The following is a 27,824-nucleotide window of genomic DNA, read 5'->3' on the forward strand; positions in this document are numbered from 1 at the left end:
AACACAAAAAAAAAATTTTTTTTTTTTTTTTTTTTTTTTTTTTTTTGAGATGAGGTCTGGCTTTGTTGCCCAAGCTGGAGTATAGCAGTGCGATTTTTGCTCACTACAACCTCTGCTTTCTGGGCTCAAACAATTCTTCAGCCTCAGCCTTCTGAGTAGTTGAGACTACAGGCGGGCACCACCATGGCTGGCTAATTTTGTGTTTTTTGTGAAAAAGAGGTTTTTCCATATTGCCCAGACTGGTCTGGAACTGCTGAGCTCAAGAGTGATCTGGCTACCTCAGCCTCCCAAAATGCTGGATTACAGGGATGAGCCACCATGCCTGGCTGTTTCTTTTTCTTTTTTCTTTTTCTTTTTTTTTTGGACAAGGTCTCCCTCTGTCACCCAGGCTTGAGTGCAGTGGCGAGATCATGGCTTATTGCAGCCTCAACCTGTCAGGCTTAAGTGATTCTCCTGCCTCAGACTCCTGAGTAGCTGGGACCACAGGTGTACACCATGCCCAGCTTATTTATTTTTTGTAGAGATGGGATTTCACTGTGTTGCCCAGAATGGTCTGAAGCTCCTGGGCTCAAGTGATCCACCCATCTCCACCTCCCAAAGTGCTGGGATTATAGGCCTGAGCCACCTAGTGCAGTCTTTGTTACTTTTTAATTTTTTTTTTAATTTTTTTGCGACAGGGTCTCACTGTCACCCAGGCTGGAGTGCAGTGGTGTGATCATAGCTCACTGCAGCCTCCCAACTTCTGAACTCAAGTGATCCTCCCACCTCAGCCTTCCAAGTAGCTGGGACTATAGGTGTGTGGCATACCCAGCTAATTAAAAAATAATTTTTTTTTTGTAGAGACAGGGTCTCACCTTGTTGCCCAGGCTGGTCCCAAACTCATAAGCTCAAGTGATCCTGCAGTCTTGACCTCCCAAAGTGCTGGGCTTATAAGCATGAGCCATCATGCCTGGCCTCATATGTGTAATTCAAAATTTTTAATGTGACTACTTATATTTTAAGTACTTATATTTTTAGTAGTCACATTAAAAGGTAAAATTAATTTTATATATTTTAATGAATATATTTTCATTTTAGTGAAATAAAATGAAATAATCAGTATTTTAGTAATTAGTCATGAGATAGTCTACATTCTTTTATTTCCACTAAGTCTACATTCTTTTGTTTCCACTAAGTCTCTGAAATCCAATATTTTACATACTCTGATTACATTTCAAGGACTCAGTAACCACAGGTGACTATTGATGAGGGTACTGGACAGTGCAGAAATAGACAGTATTTTTTTTCATGAGCCATTAGCAGAACACAGTAGAACTTTGGAGTATAGGACATTAGGGCAACTTTAGGGTTAGCCAAATTAACATTATCTAAGTTTGTATTAATGAGCCAGAAGTCATTTAATCAAAGAGATAGCATTATGTTTAGATGATCATTTAAGTAAATACAATCTGAACTTAATGTGATTTCATTGTAATAACTGGAGATATCCACTTAGCATTCATTTGTGTTCATAAACACAATAATTTTCTTGTCTCTTTCCCCATTTCAGTGACCCAAATCCATAGGCTCAGACCTTTATTCTCTGTTGACTTTATTGATGTCATCTTTTAAAAATTCATTACCCAAGAAATGGTAAGCATTCGGTCTCAGATTTGTTCAGGTCCATTTAACATTCGTTTCAGAACATATTTATTGGTGGATCCCAATGAACGAGAAGAACGTGTGATGGATGGCTTGCTGGTGATTGCCATGAACAAACATCGAGAGATTTGTACTATCCAGTCCAGTGGTGGGATAATGCTACTAAAAGATCAAGTTAGTGCTTTGATTAATGTCCCATTAAGAATAGGTTGCTTCTCTTTAGATGCTTTTTTTGTCTTTTAACAAAAATCCAATGGGGATACTTCCAGTGATTGATTCTAGGATGTGTTAGAATGTGGTTTCAGTATTGTCACTATTAAATACATTCTGTTGACTGGTGGCTATGAGGTATCCTCCTCCTTCCTACCTTGGTGCTCCCATGTCTGGCCTGCTAGAGTCTGACCCTTCCATCTAGAAGCAGGGTCTAGTGAAGAAAAAGATTTATATCCCTATTAAAAAAAAAAGTGGCCGGGCATGGTGGCTCACGCCTGTAATCCCGGCACTTTGGGAGGCCGTGGCTGGTGGATCACTTGAGGTCAGGAGTTCAAGACTAGCCTGGCCAACATGGTGAAACCCATCTCTACTAAAAATACAAAATTAGCTGGGCGTGGTGGCTGGCACACGCCTGTAATCCCAGCTATTTGGGAGGCTGAGGCAGGAGAATCGCTTGAATATGGGAGGCAGAGGTTGCAGTGAGCTGAGATCGTGCCATTGCACTCCAGTCTGAGCAACAAGAGCCAAATTCCATCTGAAAATATAAATGAATAAATAAATAAATATTAGCTGAGCTTGGTGATGCATGCCTGTGGTCCCGGCCACTTGGGAGGCTGAGGTGGGAAGATTGCTTGAGCCTAGGAGGTGGAGGTTGAGTGAGCTGAGATCGTGCCACTGCATTCCAGCCTGAGCTACAGAATAAGACCCTGTCTCAAGAGCAAATAAAAGTTTTTAAACATCCAATAGTAGAAATTATGTAAAAAGGTAGTTTTATTTTTAGGATTTGGGTACAATTGGTAGTAGTTCTGAAACCCAGCTACATATCAGATTCACATGGGAGCTTTTAGAAAATAGATCTCCATATAGCATACAGTGTAGGTGATTAAAAACTGCTTTAGTTTGAATTCCAGTTCTGCCCCTGTACTAGTTGATCTTGGGCAAATGATTTTATATCTTTGGGTCTCTCTTTATCCGTAAAATAGGGAATGATGTTATTGCCAACACTTTGTTGTTTTAAGGATATAAAGATAGATATATTGCACAGTGTCTAGCATATACTAAGTGTGCAATAAATGTTAGTTTCTGGTATCATCATCTTTACCAGCATCACAAGTACTACCCAGATTACTCACAAAGAAAGGAAGTTAGTGCATCCTGGAGCATATGTGTCTGTGGTTTCTTCCATGGTATTAGTATTTATACTGTTGTGTAAGGAAGTTTTTGTGTCTGTTCCCATAATGTGATAGTCCTTCACATATCTTAAAACAACTTTCACATCTTGCCTTAATCTGTGTTTACATTGTATTCATGTTTGGAAAAGCCAGGCTTAAATTTATAAAGGTAGAAAAATTAATTTCATGGTTTTAGTTTCGTAAGAGAAAACCATTTGGTTTACCGTCTTTAAACAACATAATTCATTTTATAAATAGGTTTTGAGATGCAGTAAAATCGCTGGTGTGAAAGTAGCAGAAATTACAGAGCTAATATTGAAAGCTTTGGAGAATGACCAAAAAGTAAGGTAAGTAACTTTTCCAGAACTAAATGGTCTTTTGTTTTCATTTTTTAAATATTTACTTTTTTTTTTTAGTATAGGCAAACTTTATTATGCATGAATTTGATTTCACAAAGTTAGAATGGCAATTTCACTTAAAATTAACTCATATGGTATAGATATGTTATCCAAAACTCCGAAAGGTAGTGAAACTGGTAACAGATATTGCTACTCATCTTTGGACAGACACAATAAAAGTATTAATGAAACTGGTTTCCAGACAAGTATGTGTCACTTGCTGCTGTGCCTTAGGGAGGAGAGGATGTTATAACACAAGCATTATTGATGCAGTGACTCGTGGAGAGTTGCTCCTTATTAACACTGCTAAAATTAGGTTCACAGTTTTTACTTTGTGTGGGAGCTGGTGATTCTTGTTTTATGAGAATATCTTTCAGGGTGTTGGTATCAAACCCACTTATTACAAAATGCATCACAGATGGGAATTTAACACTGGGTCAAGTCCAGAATTCCAAAACAATGAAGAGGAAAGACCCGCCTAAGAACAAGAGGTCTTCATTGCTCCAGGCTCCAAGACACAACACAGGGAACAGGAAATGGCCTTAAATGGTCTTTTAATGTATTTTTTCTCTTAAGGATTTTCCTTGAACAAGGGCAAACCATATAAACTTCACACTTGATCTTTCCTTATTTGTTAATCACAATTGAGTATACTACTTAGTGTGTTTTTAGAAAGTTGATTGGACTTACTATATTTTCTGCAATTTAAATATAACCTATATTGAAAAATCATGTAAGATTTTTGTTTGTTTTTTGAGATGGAGTCTCACTCTGTCACCTAGGCTATAGTGCATTTGTGCAATCTCGGCTCACTGCAGCATCTGCCTCATGGCTTCAAGTGATTCTCCTGCCTCAGCCTCCCAAGTAGCTGAGATTACAGATGCATACCACCATGCCCGGCTAATTTTTGTATTTTTAGTAGGGATGGGGTTTCGCTATGTTGGCCAGGCCAGTCTCAAACTCCTGACCTCAGGTGATCCACCCACCTGGGCCTCCCAAAATATTAGGATTACAGGTGTGAACCACCACACCTGGAGACATAAGATTTTTCTTTAACAGTTAACATTTTCTTAGGATAAAAATAATCTAGTAACTCAAATTAATGTAAGGAAACAGGTTGATTCCCATCTCTACTTCTTAATGTGCTATCTTAAGCAAGATACATAACCCAGCATTTCAGTGTCCTCTTCTATAATATGGGATATTAACACTACCTGGTAGGGCTGATTTGAGGGTTAGAGAATAGTGTATTTTAAGCACCTAGCACATGGTCTGGCACATGGTTTAATAAATGATTATGCCATGACTCTTGTTAGGCATAATAAATTGGTGAGGTTAAGTTAGATAAACTCTCTTTCAATATTTTTCATCCACCAAAGGACAAAATAATAGTTTTTTTCCCTTCCTGTCTTCTGTCTAATCTGTTACCTTCCTCCCGCTTCCTTCCCACCAAAAAAAACCCCCACATACAGGAAAGAAGGTGGAAAGTTTGGTTTTGCAGAGTCTATAGCAAATCAAAGGATCACAGCATTTAAAATGGAAAAGGCCCCTATTGATACCTCGGATGTAGAAGAAAAAGCAGAAGAAATCATTGCTGAAGCAGAACCTCCTTCAGAAGTGTATCTTTATTTGGTGGTTTTTGCAGTAACAAGATTCATAACACTTGGCATTATAATATTAGGCTATATGAAGGATGTGTATACTGAAATTAGTTTTTGTAAACACTGTACTTTGTTAGAGAAAACACTTAAAATACAAGATAGTGATGTGAGTCATATTCTGTTGATGGTATAACATTGAGCTTCTCTTCAGTTATCCTGGAAAAACCAGATTGTGTTTTAAGGACCAATTTAATTTAGTACTGTAACTAAAATGTTGAAGCTGTCTCTTCACATTTCTTATTATTAATTGCATCCATAAAATCTTGCCTGAGTTATTTTTTCTTCTTCATTGTTCAGCCATCCATACATAGTGTAGCTATATTAAGTTTTATTTCTCCCTAGGAACTTGAGGCACACTTGAATCAATCTTACAAGAAGAAAACTTTCATTCTCATCTTTTTCAACAGTCCATCAAATAGCAATATTTTTGTTACTCAGTTTTCTTAACTTGTTAAGTGTTTCTACACCTGTGCTGTGGACTCCTGGAACTGCCCAAATTGGAGAGGGAGTAGAAAACTCCTGGGGTGATCTTGAAGACTCTGAGAAGGAAGATGATGAAGGCGGTGGTGATGAAGCTATCATTCTTGATAGTATAAAAATGGACACTGGAGTAGAAGTCTCTGATATTGGAAGCCAAGGTAGGTGACACTTTGTGGCACACTTATCATTATATATTACATATATATAGTATTACCATATAGTTATATATATAATAATGCATAAAATGTGCATATTTATATTATCACTATATATGTAGTAATATATAGCATATCAGCTATATAGAGATGTATACTAGATAAATAACATACAGGATACTATATAGAGAGAATGTAGATATACAGTTAAATATAGGGATGTAAGTATTGCATTTTTAGAGGGGCTAAATATTGTGATTTAAATTTCAACTAAATTATTGTGGCTAACTGCAGTACTAACGCTACTAAAAGAATATGCATATCTTTGTAGAGTAGTGGTACACTTTGGCATAAAATGATAGTGACATTTTTAATTAAAAAAAATTTTTTTTTGTATATGTATTTGGGTGGGTTTTAAGGGAATGAGTTTCTGGAAGATCTTATTCCTTCCTGCTGTCTTTTTTTGTGGTTTCTAGACTGAAACAAAAAGCCCATCCTTTATCAGAACATGTAATACTGTCTAAATAAAACTTTCTGGGATAGAAACATTACACTGGTATAGCAGCCACTAGCCCCATGTGGCTATTGAACACTCGAAATGTGGTGTTACTGAGAACTGAATTTTAAATTTTATTTAATACAAAATTAAGCAGCCACATGTGGCTAGTGGCTACCATACTAGATATTGCAGTATTAGAACATAAAAAAATCCTAGAAGTGACTAGAATACTGATAGTCCTAGACGTTTCTTGCACTCTGAAAGCCATAGAACTGAAGAAGTTATTTTTGTGTATGGTTATTTTCACTTAAAAAAACAAATTCTTGCTGGTCTATATAATAGAATAATGACTTATTTTCTTACGTGTTAAGAACAGAAATCCTACAAGGAACTGGGAACTAGGCTGGCAGAGAAAACTGAAGGTGGTATGTTTAGTAGGAATGTAATACAAATACTTCTGTTTTCAAAGAGAGAAATTATGAACATTACTAGAGCCTGAGCTTTTTGTTTTTTTGCATAAGGTAAGGAAAAAATTTCCCATTGATTGGGACCCTTACTCAAAATTCCCAGTGGTTACTTCTATTTGGTATAATTCTTCCAAATACTTGTCCCAGGTATTTATTTACTCTCTGTGCAGTGATGTAAGCTAATGCTGCATAGACTTATGTAGCATTGAATATAACTAGTTGGTTTAACAATTCTCTTATTGAAGATGTAAGTTGTTTCCATTTTTTCAGTTAATATCCTTGCACTTGCATATACCTTATATGTTTAGTGTATTCTTCTAACAGTGAATAGTATTTTCAACTGAATATAATGAAGGTGGACCTAAGAATTGGAAAAATGGAGCAGGTACAGCCTTTCTAAAGCATGTGAAGAAAGGGAGAAACTAACTGAAAACTAAAAATACAAAGAATTGATATGGATTAATTCACATTTTATGTATATCATTAACTAATGATCAGGAGAAAAATGGGCAAAAGACAGGGAGCAGTACTCAAAGTATACAAGTGGCCAGTAATATTTTTCATGGTCAGCCCTGATAGTAATACAAATAAAATCCAAAGAAAAATGACATGGCATTTTTTGTTACTGTATTTTGGGCAGTATTAAAAATACCAGCAATGCCAAAGGTATATGGGAAATGGGTTCTTTTATTTATTGGAATGTAAACTGGAACTATTTCTGGAGGAATAGAGTAGCACAAAACAATTCAATTGTCTCTACAAAAGATGCTATATAGATTTCCCCCTAACTTTTCTATTATGACATGTACCAAATTGTCACACAAATGGTGTCTTTTTTTTGGTTTAAAGAAACCAATGTTACAGATGAGTTCTAGAGTGCTCTAAGAAGCTGATTTAAAGAGAAGAGTAAGCCTCCACCTAAAGAGTGACGTGGGCTATTATATGCAAATAGTCTTATTTTTATTTATTTTTTGGGATGGAGTCTTCCTCTGTCACCCAGACTGGAGTGCAGTGGTACTGCAACCTCCACCTCCCTGGTTCAAGCGATTCTCAATGCCTCAGCCTCATGAATAGCTGGGCCTATAAGCACATGCCACCACAACTGGCTAATTTTTCTGTTTTTAATAGAGATGGTGTTTCACCATGTTGGCCAGGCTGGACTCGAGCTCCTGACCTCAGGTGACCAAAATGACCTCAGCCTACCAAAATGCAGGGATTAAAAGTGTGAGCTACCATGCCTAGCCCAGTCCAGCCCCAGCCCCAGCCCCAGCAATAAGAGTTTTAGAACATCTGATAGAAATAAACTCATGCAGAAATAAATATTGCAAGAGATTGCTTACCCCCCCCTTTTTTTTTTAAAGATGCTCCCATAATACTCTCAGATAGTGAAGAAGAAGAAATGATCATTTTGGAACCAGACAAGAATCCAAAGAAAATAAGGTAATACATTTCTGGTTTATTTCAAATGTGTGTATATATATATATATTCAACACTTCTAGAGGTTTGTTCTCTGGTTTTACTCTCATCTTGCCACATGACTATAAACAAAAGACGTCCCTTTTTCATTAGAGATCCATCTGTTCTGTGATTTCTTTACCTTGTGATTTATAAAAATTAGGACCAAAATCTATAGAACTCTTTGGATGCCAGTCTTATACATTTTATATCCTATTGGAAAACTAAGAAATGCCTCTTATTTCAATAATCCAAAACTTAACAAGCATACTCTTAGTAAATTCTTACTTTATTCACAGAACACAGACCACCAGTGCAAAACAAGAAAAAGCACCAAGTAAAAAGCCAGTGAAAAGAAGAAAAAAGAAGAGAGCTGCCAATTAAAGCTAACAGTTGTATATTTGTATATATAACTATTAAAAGGATATTTATTCCATTCTAAGAACCCTGGGTATTTTTTATTCACAAATCCATTATAAAATCTAGCAGGGTTTTAAAATAGTTTTTTGTTTTAATGTTATGCTTTAAAATAATAAACCTTCTGGAGCATTTCTCGTCTGTTAATTTGCATGTAAGCTTCCCACCCTCTTCCGCTCCCAGCCTCTGTTTAGTTTGCAGAACCTAAACAGGTTTTACAAAGAGTGAAAAAGTCTGTATTCAGATATGCTTAGATTATGCCCGTCAGCAAATTGATCCAGTTGCTTAGGAAAATGAATGTTAGAATTTGAGGGTCTGTTTTCCTAAACCTACTTTAATTTTAGAGGAAGGTTTTCACTTCCCATTATATAGGAAACCAAGTAAACTTTTCTAAGTGAAATCCTGAAGAAGTTAAATTTGACTTGCGAAGTTTTCCAAATCAATTTATTATCCTGACAGCTGGCATCATTAATACTTTAACAAAACCACTTAAAATTAGCCAAATAATCTAAGACAGATACATATACAAAAGATATACAAATTAAAAACATTTAAAAAGTAATAGATACCATAATTTGTACTTGGCCATAACTTCCGTATTCAGAAATGATTGTAAAATTAAAACCTAAGTTAAAAACTGTACACCATATACTTCGAGTGATTTACATCTTAGAAAACAAAGGCAGTCTTTCATTGTTACAGATTTAGTGTCTCTGGTGGGTTGAGAAGAGAAACACCATGATACCTGTAAGTAGGAAAACAAAACAAAATATTTTAGTAAACAGTCACTGGGTAAAGGAGATCGTGGAATAATGTTTGTACTCATGTACTGGGAACTAAAAAATGCTATTTCTATCTGACCGAGTTGATGGTTTTAGAAACACTGGTCCCTGAAACACACATGCATGCCCCTCTTCCTTCTCTCTTCTCCCCCAGACCCAGGGCAGAAAGCATGAACTACAACCTTCTTCAAACACATAACCAATTAAGAGAACAGCTTCTCAAGGAGGCTATGGCAGATTCATGAATAAAGTTAAAATGTCAAAGATCTCAACCATAATCTAGAAAAGTAAGCTTCAATATCCAAGTTAATTCTTACTTTGAATTTTTGTACTTTTCTCTTATTGACTGTTGTGCATGCTGTGGAGCTTTGAGGTAGGTCTGGTGAAGGTCCATGAGACAAGGCTTAAGACTTTCCAGGGTATATCCAGTCTTTCGTATTAATGATTCAGGCTACGGAGAAGGGAATAGAGAAGCCCTGAGTTTTGCTTTTAGTAACAGATACCAAACAGTTAATAGTTAGCATTAAGCTTATGTTAAATTTCTGTACTAATCTTTAACTTTTCCACCTACTAGCTTTCTCAGGCTATTATTCCATCTCTCGATCCATTTTTTACTACTTTCCCTGCCAGCAACAGGTCAGATGCTTTTTAAAAAGCTCACCTTTCAATTCAAGTTACAACTAAGCTTACTACCTAACAAAAAGCTACTGTTCAACAGGTAACATGCCTTAAACAGTATATAATCATCCCTCAGTATCCATGAGGGATTGGTTCCAGGACCCTCCCCAAGTATACCCAAATCTGTACATATTCAAGTCCTGCAGTCACCCTTCCATATATATGGGTTTTGAATTCCCTGAATACTGTAGTTTCAGTCCACATATAATTGGGAAAAAATCCATGTGTAAGTGGACTCACACAGTTCAAACCTGTATTTTTCAAAGGTCAACTGTATATATTTGAAGTTTTTCCAAGTAAGAACATCTAGGCAACCCTCAGTTCTGTAGGACAATTATTATTCAATCTGGCACACGCATTTCAGTCACAAGATAGGTGTGTGAAGACCGTAATACATACCCAGCTTTGTCCTGTGACTGTGTAGAGTGCTAAATGAAAGGCGGCTCCGGCAATAACTGATGGCAAATACTTTAGGTATGGGTCAGCATCTATCAAACTTAATTCTCCCAAAAACTGGAATAAAAAATACTTTATGATCACAAAAGCATTTAGAATTCAAATGTCAAACCTCTGCCTTCTAACCTAATTTTTTCCTGCCTTTGATAATGGCTCTGTAGCAACCCTAGAAAAAATATTTCACAGCCTCATCTTTAAACATATCAATCATTTTAGTGTTTTGTTCCATCCTCATCCTGTATTTTCCCTCCTTTATTAACTTTTAAAAAACAATTCTTCTGACTACCCATCCCCAAGATGTCATCCTTAGACCTCTGCTTCTAGTGCTTTCCTGATATAGATTATCTTTTGCCAGCAGTAGGCTTTCTTCCATACTGCAGCATTAATCTCCCTCTGAATACTAAATCTCTTCACCATGCTGTACAAAGGAACTACGTTCCTGTACAAAGGAATTAGGGCTTACATTACCTAAGAATCGCCATTCAACAAAATGAAAGTTAACTCACCATTGCTAAACTTTCAACTTTGCTGTTTGCAGGCTGCTGATGCAGAAAGTATTGGGTAAGAAACTGATTTACTGTTGGAGCAGCTAAGTCAAAAGTAAGGACTTTCAAAACTAGATGCTCCATTCTCAGAACTTGTTTCTTGGTGTAGGTATCATCTGTAATGTACACAAACTCTGCTACTTCTGGGGGGTATATTTCTTCAAACTTTCTACAATGAAAAAAGTTTTAAGTAATCAGTCCTAAAAGAGAAGCAAGCTTCCTTATCCCAATTCTGAAATCCCATTAGCAGAATATAAGGAATGAATCCAAAATCCATACCAACTGCATTTCCAGACACTTGATCATCATTTCTAGTAGAGACTGGATAGCTAATTGCTAATTAAAAGGCCCAAATCAATAAAGGACTTTTGAGATATTTTTCCCAGTTCAGTCAAAGGAAGTAAATGAAAGGCATGAGACTACTCAAGATGGGAACAATGCCAGAGTTCACCAAGTAGCTGAAAATTTAGGAAATACAAGTCTTAGGAAAACATGTTTCATGTTTTCATTTTTAAATTTAGTGTTTTTTTTTTTTTTTGAGACAGTCTTGCTCTCTTGCCCAGGCCAGAGTGCAGTGGTCCAATCTTAACTTACTGCAACCTCCCCCCTCCAGGTTCAAGCGATTCTCCTGCCTCAGCCTCCCCAGTAGCTGAGATTACAGGCATGTGTCACCATGCCCAGCTAATTTTTGTATTTTTAGTAGAGACAGGGTTTTGCCATGATGACCAGGCTGGTCTCGAACTCCTGACCTCAAGTGATCCACCCACCTTGGCCTCCCAAAGTGCTGGGATTACAGGCGCAGGCCACCGCACCCAGCCTTTACTTCTTAATAAAAGAGACACTGCTTATATGCCAGAAAGTAATATTGGAAGGAAAATGTTTTAAAATTTCTAACCTAGTGTACTATATTGTCTTCAAGGAATCCAGTTTGGGGAAAAATAGTGTTGTAGATTAGAACACAATTTCATCCTCCTCCACTCCCCCAACCCCACCACATTGCCATCCCTAAAGTAGTCACTGACTCTCTGCCTGGTGTATGTTAAAAGGTCACCATTAAAAATCAATTTCTTCCCTAGACAAAAGATCGTGATCACTTTTAAACAAACCAAGGTAGACTTACGAGGCTAACAGCATAGCAGCAGTGCCCACAAGCTGAAGCTTTCCTCTCAGCACTGACATGGAAGAAAGGAACCTATCAATGTAGTTCACAGCCAAATGCAGGGTCTCATTCTGTAGTTTATATTCTTCTCCTACTTCAACTAACCAGTCCACGAGGATAGCTCTCATACTGTTAGTGATGTCTGGCTGTTTCTTCATGTAACCCACTTTAGGTTTACATTTAACCTATTGAGAAAAGTATTTAGTAGTGTTAAAACTGCAATTAGATTATTTTACAATTAAGAGAGGCTACATGCTATAAACTTAACTGTAGTATTAGAATAATTCATTAGTTTAAAAATTTAAACATTATCCTCTCAATTTCATTTAGCCACATTTAACAAATACATTACACAAACTGGATTCAGAGAACCTTTACCTCCATTTCCCTAAGGTACGTGTGAATATCCTCATGGTAGTCTGGTACTTCATTAACACTCACTGGCTTTTCATCTTCTAATACAATTGACATGTCCATAGTATGTGGTGACTCTGGGACAATTCAAAAGATATGATTAAATTAATTGTTTGTCTACTTAGTTTAATAGCTAAAAATGACTGCCCTTGTAAGGAATTTCATATTAACAAAGCACTTATTTCATCAAACTAAAAAGAGCTTCTCATGACGAAATATGTAGAATATTTTACCTTAGTCTCAGTATCTCTGTACATATAGCTTTAGAATGATTTTAGTTAATGAAGGGGGAAAAAAATCATATTGGTAGGCCCCTAACAGGAAAACAAGAATCGGTTATTATCTTAAAGTATCCATCTTCCACAACAGAAAGGAGCAGATGGCATGGTGGTTCTGTTAGGACAGAACACTTAAAATCCAAGTTTTGAGATAATATCTAAGACTTGCCCTAAGAGAGACTGCAGATCCCAGAGTCTGACATATACAAAGCCCAAGTAGGCAATAGCTAGAATCAGTTAAATGGCCTCCATTAACAAGTGTTATTAAGAAATTAGGTTTGTTATGGGCAAATGGATTAACACTATAAATAATTTATTTTTTGTAGTATAAATTATCTTTTGAAGCAAAGAGTATCATCCATTATTATTTTCGCTTCAAAGATCACCTTGAGATTAAACATTTTCTAAAAAATTTTGATAAAAGCACACAAATTATTATTTCCAAAGGACTTTTCCTGCTCACCCCTCCTTCCCCACAATCAATACAACTAAAACTAAAATGAGATTGGATTTAGTGAGCTGTCCAGTGACTCGATATCCCTAGGGCAAAGAAACAGTACAAACTGCAAAGAGCTGTTTGCAGCAGCTACTTTAATACATGGGTAAGAGTAAACAGCCACGGTACAACTGTTTACTTGTAGGAGGAAAAGTGTCACTTTCTGGTATCAGATGATAATCCGGACTGGTTTTATAGAAACAAAATTATAAAACTGGAAGAGATGTTATGTAATCACAATATTTAAGACTGCATCTTCAAATAGCACTCTCTAAGTGACATATAAGTGAGTTAAATAAAACTGAAATCTATTCTCCCAACCAAGAACACATTTATGGGATCAGATTAAAATAAGCATTTAAGATCTAATTATAATTAGACTGATGTGACTGGCAGTGAACCTGAAAGAGCACTAGATTAGGATCCTTTTGTACATCACCAGGTCAAGTGTTAGCTGTGAGATCTGAGATTAAGTCACATCCTTTCTAAGCCTTGTTACATTAAACCTAACTCACTGTAGTCAAAATGACTACATAAGACATCTTAAAATGCAAATCATTAATATCATCTAATAATTATAATTACCGTAAATTCATACAGATTTTCCTTAAAACTTACCAAAACTGCCATCCATTGGATAATCAAGAGGTACCAATGGTTTTCTGGGTCCAGGTAAACTAATGGCTGAATTAAAAGCCAGGGCATCTTCACGCTCCGTTTTTTGAGATTCAGCTGGCTTCTTCTGAGTCTCTTTTTCTGCTTCATCCACATGAATGGTGAACGCAGGCTGTTTACTGTTTGCTTTCCAAGGAGGAACGGTGACATGCTCATCATTTACAGGAAGATCCTTAAGGGGTGCAACCTAAACAAGAATTAATAACTGGCTTTGAGCCTACTAAATAGTTTTGCATTCTTTCTCTTATGGGTGTTGGCCTTTGCTTTTTCTCCCAAATACTCTATCAGGAATTAAACTTTCTGGGACAAAGAATAGTTTGAGTATTCAAAAGAGAAGGGATGTTCCCATTTGTCACAGGCATTCCCACAAAGGCTATCAACAGATAACACTAGGTGGAATTATGCAAAACTAATCAGGGCCATAAGAAGGGTCGGGTGGCAAGTCAATACATGACAAGTTTAGGAAAGACATGGCAAAAAAGTGTTGGTTCACCACTGTCGCCCGAGGGTGGAGCAACAGAGCAAATCCGGCTAAAATGGCGGAATTTGCCAAAAGCAAAGTTATTTCATACACCCTTTTCTAAAGTAGAGGTTATCTCTTAACCGTGAGGAGGAAAGGGGTCAGAGTCCTACAGTAGTGCCTGGGGTTTAAAAGTGGAGAGAAAGGCGCGGAGCTGAGCAAAGACTACACGTTTTAGAGCTTGGTTTGACCCCATTATGTACAGGCAGATGCCACCTGTAGAGAGCAGACAGGCAGCATACACAGTGTTGGCGGGGTCCTGATGCTAATAATGGGAGAATTCCTATTGTGGCATCCCACACACCAGCACCAAGTGGACTCCAGACCCTGGCCCCCTTCCAAAAGCCCAGGACATGCCTTCTCGCCACTCTTCTCTGCCTGCCAAGCCAGTGCCAAACCCTGCTCGACCCACCCTCCTGCAGATATCCCGCATCCCTTTACCCGTCGCGTCTTCGGCCTCTGCTGCTGCGCTAGACCCCGCGGGTTCCCGGCCTTCAGTACCGCCAGCGCGGCTCGGGTCCGCGGTTGCTGGACGGGCGCTGCCTTTTCCGGGTTGATATTCTCCTGGTCCTCTTGGAGCGCAGTCTGCTGCAATGCTAGCAGCGCCGAGCCCGCCTCGCGGGTCGCAGGCCCGGGCGCGGAGTTGCCCAACATCACTGCTCCCGGGAGTGGACGGCGGGATCAGCCTGCGGCGCCAAGCAGCGTGCACTCTGCCCAGCCCACCCGGCCAAAGAACAGTCGTAGCCGCCGGTCGCAGCCCAGGCCAGCCTACCCGCCCGCCTGCTCACCCAGCTCGAGACCACGCAGGGTCAAGGAGGTTGCGAAAGGCGCAGGAAGGCACGGCCGGGCGTGGCGGGCCAAAGACACCCCGAGATGTAGCGAGCAGCCCGCCGGAGCGGCGGCTGTTCTTGCAGTTCAAGTATCCCGCGACTATTGAAATGGGCCAATGAAAGCGTTCACAGCCTTGACGTCATTCGAGGCGACAGGGTCGCAAGCGAGTGAAGGAAGCACCAAAGGAAACTGAGCAGGGGCGGGGCAGGAGGGAGAAAAGAACAGGGGCTGGGGCGGGAGAAAACGCCTGCGCGGGTCGGGGAGAGGTGGGGGTACTCAGGGCCCGAGCTTCCGATTACTTTGAGCCACCTAGAGAGCGAGGCGGTCCAAAGGCTGACTCTAAGCCTTTTAGGGAATTAAACGGAATTAAACTTTGGCGACTATCATTTGGGCTGCCCAGCCTTTAGCTCTGGGACCTCTAGTTAGCTCAAGTGACTTTTTCCCAAGTCTAAAATCTGGACGACGTTTTTCAGTATCTCCGATTCTCCGTTTTCTTATCTGTTAATAGGGACTAATAACTACAGTAATACGGTTGTTAGGATTAAATAATGTGCATAAATTAACACGGAGCTCACATAGTAATACAGTACTCAAGTGTCAGACTGTAGTAATGTCATCTTAACATTTAGGCATTTATTCATAGTAACCAGAAATTGTGTTTTATGCTTTTTATTTTTCCTAATGAAGATGCAATTAATTTAAGTGCCACCTTGAACTACTGTTGATATATATATAATAAATAGCAATGCATTACAAAATATTCAAATAGAGTCATTAATTTTATCTATTTTCCCCAACTGTGGCAGCCAACAAAAAATACAATGACATTCTAGTGACCTAGATATAATTATGTTCCTTTCAGAAGTAAAGTTTCTTTAAATATAGTAAAAACAATATGATCTTATTAAAATAAAATTAACTATATGTGCCTGTAACAAATTTTTATATTTATATACAAAGCTTGCACGTAACTAATTAGTATAATAGCATATCATTAAGAAGCATTGTTTTCTAAAAAATTAGTGAGTCTGCCCTTCTTGAAACATAAAGCTTATTTTCCATTATCTTTATGCCATTTTAAAACCTTTCAATATTCCTTTGAAATTAATAAATATGAATTAAGATTAATGTACAAAACTTCTGTAGCCTTAACGTCATATATGATAAAAAGAGATCTAGAAGATACTGGTGTAGGAAAATCTAAGATGGCATCACTATTTCTGCACTCTTCACTTGTAGCACGCTTGAATAGCTCCACTGGTTACAGCATGTCTAGTTAAAATCCCCCCACTCTGTGTAAGCTCTTCTTATTTCCCTGACTACAATTTATAGCACTGAGCCAAGTCCAGCATTTCCACAAACTGCAGCAGAGTCATAAAACATCAGCAAGCAAAAGGAAAATCAGTTGCAAATCAATCCTATCTCCTAGAAAAAATAATTGGTAGGTTACTTCCACTAGCTGGCAACATACATAGTAACCAGGACACAAAGCAAGTACCAGTACTTGGGTTCTGGTCTCAGCTTTATAAAATACTAGCATGTCCTCTTAATCACAAAATTTCACTGAGAATCAGTTTTCTTATATGATTTGACAAACTTATACAACAGTTGTTAAGATCAAATAAGGTAATATATAAAAATACATTTTGAAACCTATAAAGCAGTTTACATATTTATGTGTTTATGTACCTTGTAATACATTTGAATATATTTTCATTTTCCACATATTACTTCTCAATTTAAAATTAAAACAGCCACTTGCCAAAATTCATTAAAATCCTATTTAAATCATTCTATTTGTGTTTCAAAATAAAACTCTTTCAGAAAGTCAACTTCTCAAAAGAAACAGAAGCATTAATTTAAAAAGCCATCCATTATATCTCAAATATTTTTAGATATAAAAAAGCATTTGAAATTAAAGTATGTACACAGTTAACTTCTAATTCTGTTTTAATATTTTTCATTTAAACAGACCACTTCTTTGGGACTTTACCTTATTTGTATTTCATGCTGCATCAAAGAATGAAATCAATGCATTTTGGTCATAACTGTCCAGAATTTCCAATAGAAGGGGTACTTTAGTTTTTACATTGGTGCCTTTGAACTTAAATTTATCTATGAAAAGATCAGTGATCATGCCTATAAAGAAAAAACATAAATTTCCAGTCAGTGATTATATTTAATTACACAGTATTTCACTAATTGCTTGATAATCTATTTTTAAGCACCTGTAATTCCATTATTTAACATACACAAACCTAAAAGCCATGATGTTTTTAAAAACATTCATTCTGGGGGGATTTTAAAACAAGTTTCAAGATATAAATAGTTTGCCTAATAACCCTCTTAACAATTGATTATAAGCTATTAATTCAGACAATCAACTACTCGTCATTTTTGAACTGCTATCAGTATATATAACATCACAACAAGTGGTATCTTTTTTCCACCAAGCAGACCATTTTGACATAGTGTAGGCAGATTCTATTTTTAACAGCTTATCTGAATTAAAATATTCCATCTACATGTTGACCATTCTTGGGATTTGACTTGAAGGCAAATAGTCCTAAGTTCAAAGATCTGGGCAAATCATTTCGCCTTGAGTTTTCTCATATGTAAAATAGGAATTATTCAAGCTGTAAATCCTTTATCCAAAAAGCTTGACGCAAGATATATTTCAGAATTTTTCCTATTTTAGGAATAATGAAAGGAATATACTATGGTATTAACCCCAAGGGGACTGAGTGGCAGCATTCAATAGCAAAACATAGTACTATTTCTGTCACAAAATATATGGATGAATATTTGCACTAAGTGGAATAAAAAAGATATAACTTCAGGCTGGGCACTGTGGCTCACTCCTGTAATCCCAACACTTTGGGAGGCTAAGGTGGGCAGATCACAAAGTCAGGAGTTTAAGAGCAGCCTGGCCAATCTGGTGAAACCCCGTCTCTACTAAAAGTACAAAAAAATTAGCCGGGCATGGTGGCACGCACCTGTAATCCCAGCTACTCAGGAGGCTGAGGCAGGAAACCTGCTGGAACCCAGAGGGCAGAGGTGGCAGTGAGCCGAGATTGCACCACTGACTCCAGCCTGGGAGACCAAGCAAGACTCCATCTCAAAAAAAAAAAAAGAAAAAAGAAAAAAAAAAAAAAAGAAAACCTCCTGTCAGGTTAAGTCAGGTTTTGTTATTAAATTAATTCAGATTAAGTCAAGATTTTGCTGTCAAATTATTTATGAAAAAAACTTTGGTTTACAAAGCTGTCTGGATTTTGCAATCAGTGATGTTATGTACAGCCAATCTCATAAGTTATTACAAGGATAAAAGAGATCATGTGCTTGCCATGTAATAAAGGTTAAGACATTAAATATAGCCACAGTTTGTGAGAAAGTCTCTGGATATGTAATAAGAAATTCAGTAGGCAGTCTTAAGGATCAATGTGGACTAATGATACCAATTGGCTCTACAGTGACTATGGAAGACTTGGCATAGTGTAAAAGGCATGCATTTTGGAGTGAGAAGATTCTAATGCAAGCATTATCACTAGCTTGCTAAGTGACAACAAATTCCTTAGACTCAGATTTCAGTTAAAGTATATGAAAAATGAAGATAATACCACCTAACCTTGCAGAGCTGTTGTAAGGATTAAATATCTCACCTGATTATGAAGACAGTGTAAATAGTGTGCTATATGCAACAGGTCTTATGTAAAGATTGCTAATAAAATTGTTTGTCTTAAGCTGTTTCTTCCTTCCTCACTCCTTCTTTCCCTCCCCTCACCTCCTTTACTCTGTTTCAATACAATTTGTGAAACATTCAACTTCTCACCACCAAAGTAAGTTTGGAATTGTAAATTGACACAACACGAATACTGTATATCCTTTATTAAATTTTGCCTTAAAATTTTAAATGCTGCATTTTATATTTCACAATAGCAACAAAACATGACAATTATTTGTGTGAAATACAGTCTAAGCTCTAAAGGTTCATAGATTACATTCATTTTATACCAGGTTTGTTCATATATATAGATTAATTCATCATGGTATACTTATTTCTTAATATACTTGCATTTTATCAAGTAAAAGAATTAAATATTAAAAGTAGCTTGACAAAAGACAGAAATATCCTGTGCAATAAACTGATTGTCAACTGATTCATGACTGGTTCATGAATCATGACTGATGTAATCTTTTTATCTTTCTGCCCAGCTTGTCTTACATGATCCTTGGGAAATAGCCAGTTGAAAAGAAATATGGCAAGGTATTCTAGAATGGTCCACTAACCATAGAGTCTTTCAAGATGTGCAGGTTGCTTTTTGTATTCTTCCTGTAGGTGATCTGCCTCTTCTAGAATACAGCGATATTCTGGTATCAAAAAGTTCATATTTCCCTCATGAATCTGCAATTCCTTATTTAAAATTAAAAACAGAAGCACCTTAATATTCAAAATTCAATCCAATGTAATGTTAAAGTAACGATAATTTTAGAAATCCTGTGACTTAAAATAATAATCACCAGTCCATGACAACACATGTACTTACTTTTAAAGCATCAATTAACTGCACTTTCTTAGCCAAAAGCAACTGGTACTCCAGCTTTGGGTGGATTAGCTTTAAAGTGTGTTGGACTGATACCTCATTTATCTCTAGAAGGAGTTGACCAGATGCAGTTAGATAAATCACTTTGATCAGAAACATTAATAATGTAACAACAACACAAAATAAAGATCAGAAAGAATTATTAATTTTGTTTGTTTCTTTACCGTATGATATGTTGAGGTTAATTTTCCTTTTGTAGCTTCTTTAGAAAGCACATCTTTTAGGATGGAGATAGTAGAAATGTTGTCAGATTTAAAAACTCCCTCTCCTTTTCTATAAAATTAATATATTTTTTAAAAGGATAGCTGTAGAAGGAAATTGTCCAGTACATATATATTTTATGATTAGTACTTAGTGTACAGATTTCATTTGACTGTAGATTTATTTTGTATACATATATCATTAATATAAAGCAAATTTAAACATGTAATCCTTTACTATTATATTAATTCAGCTTCTGAACATACTCGTAAAACTAAACAAAAGATATATGCCTCCTAAAGATGTGACAATTTATATAAAACTTCATTTAAAACAACTTTTACTTCATTTTCACTAATATTTCGAACAGCCAACTTCATATATATACATATATAAAATGCACTTAGAATTGCTTAGTTACATAAGTGTGTTTTTCTTTCATGTAATCACACAAATTACAATGTGACTATATGCTTTATCCTTAAAAGAAATCTGATATCAAATATGTAAGAGTGAAATCTGCTGTTTTTCATGCTCAGCATCCAATGCCACTGCTTATGGTCAGAGGACCGTTATTTTTCTTTTTTTTTTTTTTTGACGGAGTCTCATTCTGTTGCCAGGCTGGAATGCAGTGGCGCAATCTCGACTGACTGCAATCTCCACCTCCTGGGTTCAAGCGATTCTCCTGCCTCAGCCTCCCAAGTAGCTGGGATTACAGGCAGGCGCCACTACACCCAGCTAATTTTTTGTATTTTTAGTAGAGATGGCGTCTCACCATGTTGGCCCGGATGGTCTCGATCTCCAGACCTTGTGATCCGCCCGCCTTGGCCTCCCAAAGTGCTGGGATTACAGGCGTGAGCCACCATGCCCGGCCAGGATCGTTATTTTTCTTTAGGGTACCACTCCTCTTTCTCTTGCCCTCTTCAGTCCATATAGTTTCAGTGGCATTGGTCTCTATGGGACTTCAGGAGGAAGCATTGAGCAGTACATTCCATACCCCTGACCACAGTGGTTCACGGCTTGACAATGATACTCAATCCTGGGATTTTTACTGGAGCTAGTAGGCAAGAGAAATTCTACAGCAGCTGAAAATATATACAACTGGATTCTAGGAACTGCTGGTGGCCATAACACTGCATGGTAAAGCCAAGAAAAGATAAAAGCAGAACTGAACAAGGGATAAAATCTTGATGACATCAATTAAGCCACTGATCCAGTTGTGCATGAGGCAGATTACTGCTAGACTTTTGAGTTATGTGAGATGATAAATTTATTTTATTTGGTTAAGCTGCTTGCATTTGGTTCCTTTTTACGATGACCAAGTTTCCTAATTAATATATATCATCTCTCATATAGTTAATGCCTTTTCATTTGGTTTTCACACACACAGAAATGATGTATGCCAACTAGCTATATGCAAATGATAATTGCTTTGGCCTGGTGTAGTGGCTCACGCCTGTAATTCCAGCACTTTGGGAGGCCAAGGCAGGCAGATCACTTGAGGTCAGGAGTTCAAGACCTCATGTTGGCCATGGTGAGACCTGTCTCTACTGAAAATACAAAAATTAGCCAGGAGTGGTAGCACACTCCTAAAATTCCAGCTGCTCAGGAGGCTAAGTCATGAGAATCACTTGAGCCTGGGAGGAGGAGGTTGCAGTGAGCCGAGATTGTGACACTGCACTCCAGCCTGGGCTGATGAGTAAGACCCTGTCTCAAAACAAACAAAAAAAAAGATAATTGTTTTTTTTCTAGAAATGAATAATACACTTACTACTTTGATCTCAATTGTGTTTTAGAAATCATGACATTTCTATTAGTCTTTAATCTTAACAGATGATCTTTAGTAAACACATAGGGCCAGGTACTACAGAATGACTCAAATGGTTATCTTCTTTTAATCATCATAACAATTCAATAAAGTAAGTGCTATTATTTTCATTCTTCAGAAAAGAAAACTGAAGCTCAGAGAGTTAAGCAACCAGCTAGGGTCACATAGCTGGTAAGTCACAGAGCCAGGATTCAAATCTAAGTACATCTGCCTGCAAAGCACACACTTCTACACTACCTCCATACACATATATTTTATTCAGGCATCTGAAAAACATCTGTTGAGCACCTATTATGTGCAAAACTATGTTTTAGGTCCTTGGAGGCTACATACAAAAATATTTAAAATTAGACTGTCCACAAAAATAAAGTTTAGAGAAATAAGTTTATATAAAAATTATTAGGGGCCAGGCGTGGTGGCTCATGCCTGTAATCCCAGACTTTGGGAGGCCAAGGCAGGTAGATCATGAGGTCAAGAGATCAAGAGCATCCTGGCCAACATGGTGAAACCCTATCTCTACTAAAAATACAAAAATTAGCTGGGCATGGTGGCACATGCCTGTAGTCCCAACTACTCAGGAGGCTGAGGCAGGAGAATCACTTGAACCCAGGAAGTGGAGGTTGCAGTGAGCCAAGATCGTGCCACGGCACTCCAGTCTGGTGACAGAGCGAGACTCTGTCTCAAAAAAAATACAATAAAAAATAAAAAATAATTATATACTTTAAGCAGATAACAATAAATATCACAGACAAGTAAGAAAAAAATGCTATGGAAACAGAGAAGAGAATCAAGGAAGGCTTCAAAAATGTAGCTACTGCTGGGTGCAGTAGCTTGCACCTATAATCCCAGCTACTGGGGAGGCTGAGGCAGGAGGATTACTTGAAGGCAGGAGTTTGAGACCAGCTTGGGCAACACAGTGTGACCCTGTTTCTTAAAAAAAAAAAAAAGAAAAAAAGTAGCTATTAAGTTGGACCTTAAAGGATAAACAGTTTTGAATCTTAAGAAAAAATATTCAAAGCCACAGAATGATAAAGAGCAAAGGTGTGCTATTATAAAAGTATATAATATGCTAGGGGCATGTTGAATTGTCTGCTATGATTAACGTGTGAGGTTCACTGTGGTACTTCAAAATGGGAGTAATTATTACAGGTTTAGACACAGATAAGCTTCCTTGGACGGTATAGTGAAAAACCTCCATAGAATGGATGTTAAAACCAATTAGATTTCTGAAGAGTTCTTGGTTCTAAAAGGCTGAATTCTGAGGTAAAATTACGTTTTTAGAACAATACTGTTATTATTTTAAAATAACAAGAGAAGCAAAAGGTATTCTACTTCTTGCTCCCGAGTTGAGACTTTACCACGCTAAGTTTTTAGAACTTAGGAGAATACCACAATTATCTGCTTAGGGAAAGAACCTTAAGAGGCTGACAGAAAGAATAATGAGCTCTCTCCCAGACAAACAACACAAAGCAAAACAAAAACAAAAACAAAAACACAAACACACACACATGCAGAAAACAAAAACAACCTACAGGCCAGGTGTGGTGGCTCACACGTATAATCCCAGCACTCTGGGAGGCCAAGGCAGGAGGATTGCTTGAGCTCAGGAGTTTGAGACCAGCTTGACCAACATGGTGAAACCCTGTCTCTACAGAAAATAAAAAAATTAGCTGGGCATGTTGGTGAATGCCTGTGGTCCCAGCTACTCAGGAGGCTGAGGTGGGTGGATCACTTGAGCCTGGGAGGTCGAGGCTGCAGTAAGCCAAGATCATGCCATGCACTCTAACCTGGGTGACAGAGTGAGAGCCTGTCTCAAAACAAACAAAAGGAACAAACAAAAAACAACCTACAGATGTGAGAAAGAATGAAAAAGGAAAGACTCTGAAGAAGCAGGAGGATCCAAGCTCAATGGGTAGATGCAGAGAAATTAGCCTTGCCCAAGAAGTAGACCATTTCACATTCAGAGACAGGCTAAAAAAAAAAAAAAAGTTTAGCTTCTACTATACTGAGAAGTTGAGAGGAATTATTGGAGCTTATAGAAGATGAGTTAGAGGTAATGGTGGAGGAGCGATGGGTGTAACTAGAAGCTTGAGAAGAGTGTAAAACAATATAATGACCTCCAAACCGTATCAGAATAGCTGCCAAAAGCCTGCATTTTCTAAGCCCTAACCTTCTAAGCCATGTTATATTTGTGCATAAAGAAATTCAACTGGAGTTTTTATTGGAATTAGGATAAATATTCAAATCAATTTGGGTAGCACTGTCATCTTTTACAATGTCTTCATATTGATGACTACAGAATATATTACTCCATTTAATCAAGGCGTTTATGTCAATAAAATCTTACAGTTTTTGTCATGTAACTTCTACATATTTCTAATAAAGAATATTCCTACAGATTTTATCTGGTTATTTTGTTATTGTTATTGCTACTCTGAAAGGGTCTTTTAAAATAATTTATTTTCTCACTAGTTATTGTTATTGTTGGGAACTTAGGAAATGTATTGATCTTTGCATATACATCTTTACTCAATCGCTTTTCCAAACTTACTAATTTGACTTGTTTTTCAATAGATTATCTTGAACAGTATAGATTTTCAATCAGATTACTCACAAATAACTCCTAAGTTAAAACAAAAGAAAACTTAGAAGCTACATTTACATAAAATGACACTTGTGAACCAGTAATAAGTTTGATTTACCTGTAGATACTTTCAAGTTGTGTATCTAGAAAGGTGTTCTGAAAGTAAAATGTCACACATTCTCCTGCTGGAGGTTTTTCTGGAACTTCAGGCAGACAAAAAACCACCCAGGAGTGAACTTCAGCAAAACTGAACTGGCCTGTTAGAGTCAGTGTATTCATGGGTCTGTAATACAATAGTAGAGGCACATATTTATGTGTGGGAATACATGAGGTATTATCTGTACACAGTAATAAGCAGAATTTTGTAATATTTGTTAAACAAATATAAACAAAAACATTCAATTTTCTCAGATTAATCTTATACGTAAAATAAACGAACATTTCAATTTCATGAAAAAAAAAATCGAACACTTACGTATACCTGCACCTGTGCTAAGTATCAGTTAAGTGATATATGTAAACAGGTTTTACTCATTATAACATGCTTTTCAAATAAAATTCCATTTATTTGGGAATATTTCATTTTTAAAAAGTTTATTTTTTTTTTATTTTTATAGAGACGAGGTCTTACTATGTTGCCCAGGCTGGTCTCGAACTCTAGGGCTCAAGCAATCCACCTCCCTCGGCTTCCCAAAGTGCTCGGATTACAGGTGTGAGCCACCATGCCCAGCCCTCATTTTAAAAAAGCTTATCTAGTATTTCTACTACATAAACTACAAAACATACTTATATAAGAACCTCCTTAGGGAAATAATCAGTATAGTGTAAAGGCAAAGAATTGGGCTTTTGAGTAAGACAGGCATGGGTTGTTCCATTATTTACTAGCTCTGTGCCATTAGACAACCTACAGAATAATACCTTCTATCTTCCCGAAATATGGGATCATACTTTCTATCTTGCAAAAGCACACACTAAAGCAACATAAAAAAACTGTAAAATAAATCAAATTTAAAATAAATCAGATGGATAATTATAAAGAGTTAAGAAAATGCAGTTTATGAAACGAAAACTTTGGACGAATCCTCTCATTTGCAGATGAAAAAACTAAAACCTAGAGACTAAATTAAATTAAACCCCCAGTCAGGCAGGAACAGATTGTAATCCAAGTCTCTTGATTACCAATTTGCTGTTCTTTCTAGCATGCCACGCAACCTCCATTAATAAAACCTTGACTTTTAATGTTTTCCAAAAATCTTCTTTAGGAATAGTCTGCCTTACATCTTATTTAAATTATATATTTTAAATTATAGGCAGCAATACAAAGAACATGGGTTTTGGCTTAAATTCATAGCTTTAGTCCTTTTATCAGCAAGTTACTTACTTTTCTAAGCCTCCACTTCTCATTTGTAAAATGGAGACATTATTACCTGTCTTGCTATAAGAATTAAATACTACATAAGCTCCCAGCATAATACATAGCACAAATAAAGTAATCAGTAACTGTTCCTCTCTTTCCCTTCTTTTAAGCCCATGTTCTGAAAACTACAAAAGGTGGATGCCTAAGTTGTCATGGAAATAAAAGGAACTATCACAACCAATTGCTTTATCAGTATTCCCTAAGAAGAAATATAAAGGAAATATAATATTTGAGGCTAATACAATGAGGTCCCATTCACAGAGAACTATTATACTATCTAAAGGTTAAACCGGGGGGCGTGCCCAAGATGGCCACATAGGAACAGCTCCAGCCTCCAGCTCCCAGCGTGAGTGACACAGAAGACGGGTGATTTCTGCATTTTCAACTGAGGTACTGGGTTCATCTCATTGGGGTGTGTTGGACAGTTGGCACTGGTCCGCGGGTGCAGCCCGACCAGCAAGAGCTGATGCAGGGAGAGGCATCACCTCACCTGGGAAGTGCAAGGGGGAAGGGAATTCCTTTTCCTAGCCAAAGGAAATTGAGACACACAACACCTGGAAAATCGGGTAACTCCCACCCTAATACTGTGCTTTACCAAGGGTCTTAGCAAACGGCACACCAGGATATTATATCCCACACCTGGCCCAGAGGGTCCCAAGCCCATGGAGCCTCCCTCATTGCTAGCACAGCAGTCTGAGATCTAACTGCAAGGCGGCAGCAAGGCTGGGGGCGGGGCGCCCACCATTGCTGAGGCTTAAGTAGGTAAGCAAAGCTGCCGGGAAGCTCGAATTGGGTGGAGCCCACCACAGCTCAAGGATGCCAGCCTGCCTCTGTAGAATCCTCTTCTGGGGACAGGGCATAGCTAAACAAAAAGCAGCAGAAACCTCGGCAGAGGTAAATGGCCCTCACCGACAACTTTGAAGAGAGCAGTGGATCTCCCACCATGGAGGTTGAGATCTGAGAACGGACACACTGATGCTCAAGTGGGTCCCTGACCCCTGAGTAGTCTAACTGGGAGACATCCCCCACTAGGGGCAGACCAACACCTCACACCTCACATGGTGGGGTACACCCCTGAGATGAAGCTTCCAGAGCAAGAATCAGACAGCAACACTCGCTGTTCAGCAAGATTCTATCTTCTGCAGCCTCCGCTGCTGATACCCAGGCAAACAGGGTCTGGAGTGGACCTCAAGCAAACTCCAACACACCTACAGCTGAGGGTCCTGACCATTAGAAGAAAAACTAACAAACAGAAAGGACACCCACACCAAAACCCCATCAGTACGTCACCATCATCGAAGACCAAAGGCAGATAAAACCACAAAGATGGGGAAAAAGCAGGGCAGAAAAGCTGGAAATTCAAAAAATAAGAGCGCATCTCCCCCTCCAAAGGAACGCAGCTCATTGCCAGCTACGGAACAAAGCTGAACGGAGAATGACTTTGATGAGTCGAGAGAAGAAGGCTTCAGTCGATCAAACTTCTCAGAGCTAAAGGAGGAACTACGTAACCAGCGCAAAGAAACTAAAAACTTTGAAAAAAGAATGGATGAATGGATAACTAGAATAATCAATGCAGAGAAGACCTTAAAAGAACTGATAGAGATGAAAACCATAACACAAGAACTATGTGACAAATGCACAAGCTTCAGTAACTGATTCGATCAACTGAAGAAAGAGTATCAGCGACTGAAGATCAAATGAATGAAATGAAGCAAGAAGAGAAGTGTAGAGAAAAAAGAGTACAAAGAAATGAACAAAGCCTTGAAGAAATATGGGATTATGTGAAAAGACCAAATCTAC

The 27,824-nt window shown here is 37.7% G+C and overlaps 3 protein-coding genes across 3 annotated transcripts in view; 1 reads left to right on the plus strand and 2 right to left on the minus strand.

The window, feature by feature from the left end:
- EXOSC9 (exosome component 9) overlaps nt 1–8,587 on the plus strand; it is a 15,728-nt gene extending 7,141 nt beyond the window's left edge. Inside the window, exons 7-12 of the mRNA XM_017852603.1 lie at nt 1,683–1,815; nt 3,285–3,373; nt 4,897–5,043; nt 5,542–5,723; nt 8,048–8,126; nt 8,442–8,587. Coding sequence (XP_017708092.1) covers nt 1,683–1,815; nt 3,285–3,373; nt 4,897–5,043; nt 5,542–5,723; nt 8,048–8,126; nt 8,442–8,526 — 715 coding nt within the window. The 3' untranslated portion in view covers nt 8,527–8,587. The remainder of the gene's footprint in view (nt 1–1,682; nt 1,816–3,284; nt 3,374–4,896; nt 5,044–5,541; nt 5,724–8,047; nt 8,127–8,441) is intronic.
- On the minus strand, nt 8,123–15,485 carry CCNA2 (cyclin A2). Its single transcript, XM_017852604.1, has 8 exons — nt 15,004–15,485; nt 13,986–14,229; nt 12,558–12,670; nt 12,141–12,364; nt 10,982–11,189; nt 10,419–10,532; nt 9,659–9,792; nt 8,123–9,304 (listed from the first exon to the last, which is right to left on the minus strand). Exons 1-8 carry the CDS (start codon nt 15,214–15,216, stop codon nt 9,256–9,258), a joined length of 1,299 nt encoding a protein of 432 aa, XP_017708093.1. The 5' UTR covers nt 15,217–15,485; the 3' UTR covers nt 8,123–9,255.
- A 565-nt stretch (nt 15,486–16,050) lies between these two features.
- BBS7 (Bardet-Biedl syndrome 7) overlaps nt 16,051–27,824 on the minus strand; it is a 59,832-nt gene continuing 48,058 nt past the window's right edge. Inside the window, 6 exon segments of the mRNA XM_017852602.1 lie at nt 16,051–17,532; nt 19,681–19,804; nt 19,938–20,041; nt 20,159–20,191; nt 20,194–20,267; nt 24,726–24,890. Of these exon segments, the coding sequence (XP_017708091.1) occupies nt 17,399–17,532; nt 19,681–19,804; nt 19,938–20,041; nt 20,159–20,191; nt 20,194–20,267; nt 24,726–24,890 (634 nt within the window). The 3' untranslated portion in view covers nt 16,051–17,398.

The sequence above is a fragment of the Rhinopithecus bieti genome, unplaced genomic scaffold (genome assembly GCF_001698545.2).
Source record: "Rhinopithecus bieti isolate Rb0 unplaced genomic scaffold, ASM169854v2 scaffold_33326, whole genome shotgun sequence".
In the NCBI taxonomy this organism is placed as follows: domain Eukaryota; kingdom Metazoa; phylum Chordata; class Mammalia; order Primates; family Cercopithecidae; genus Rhinopithecus; species Rhinopithecus bieti.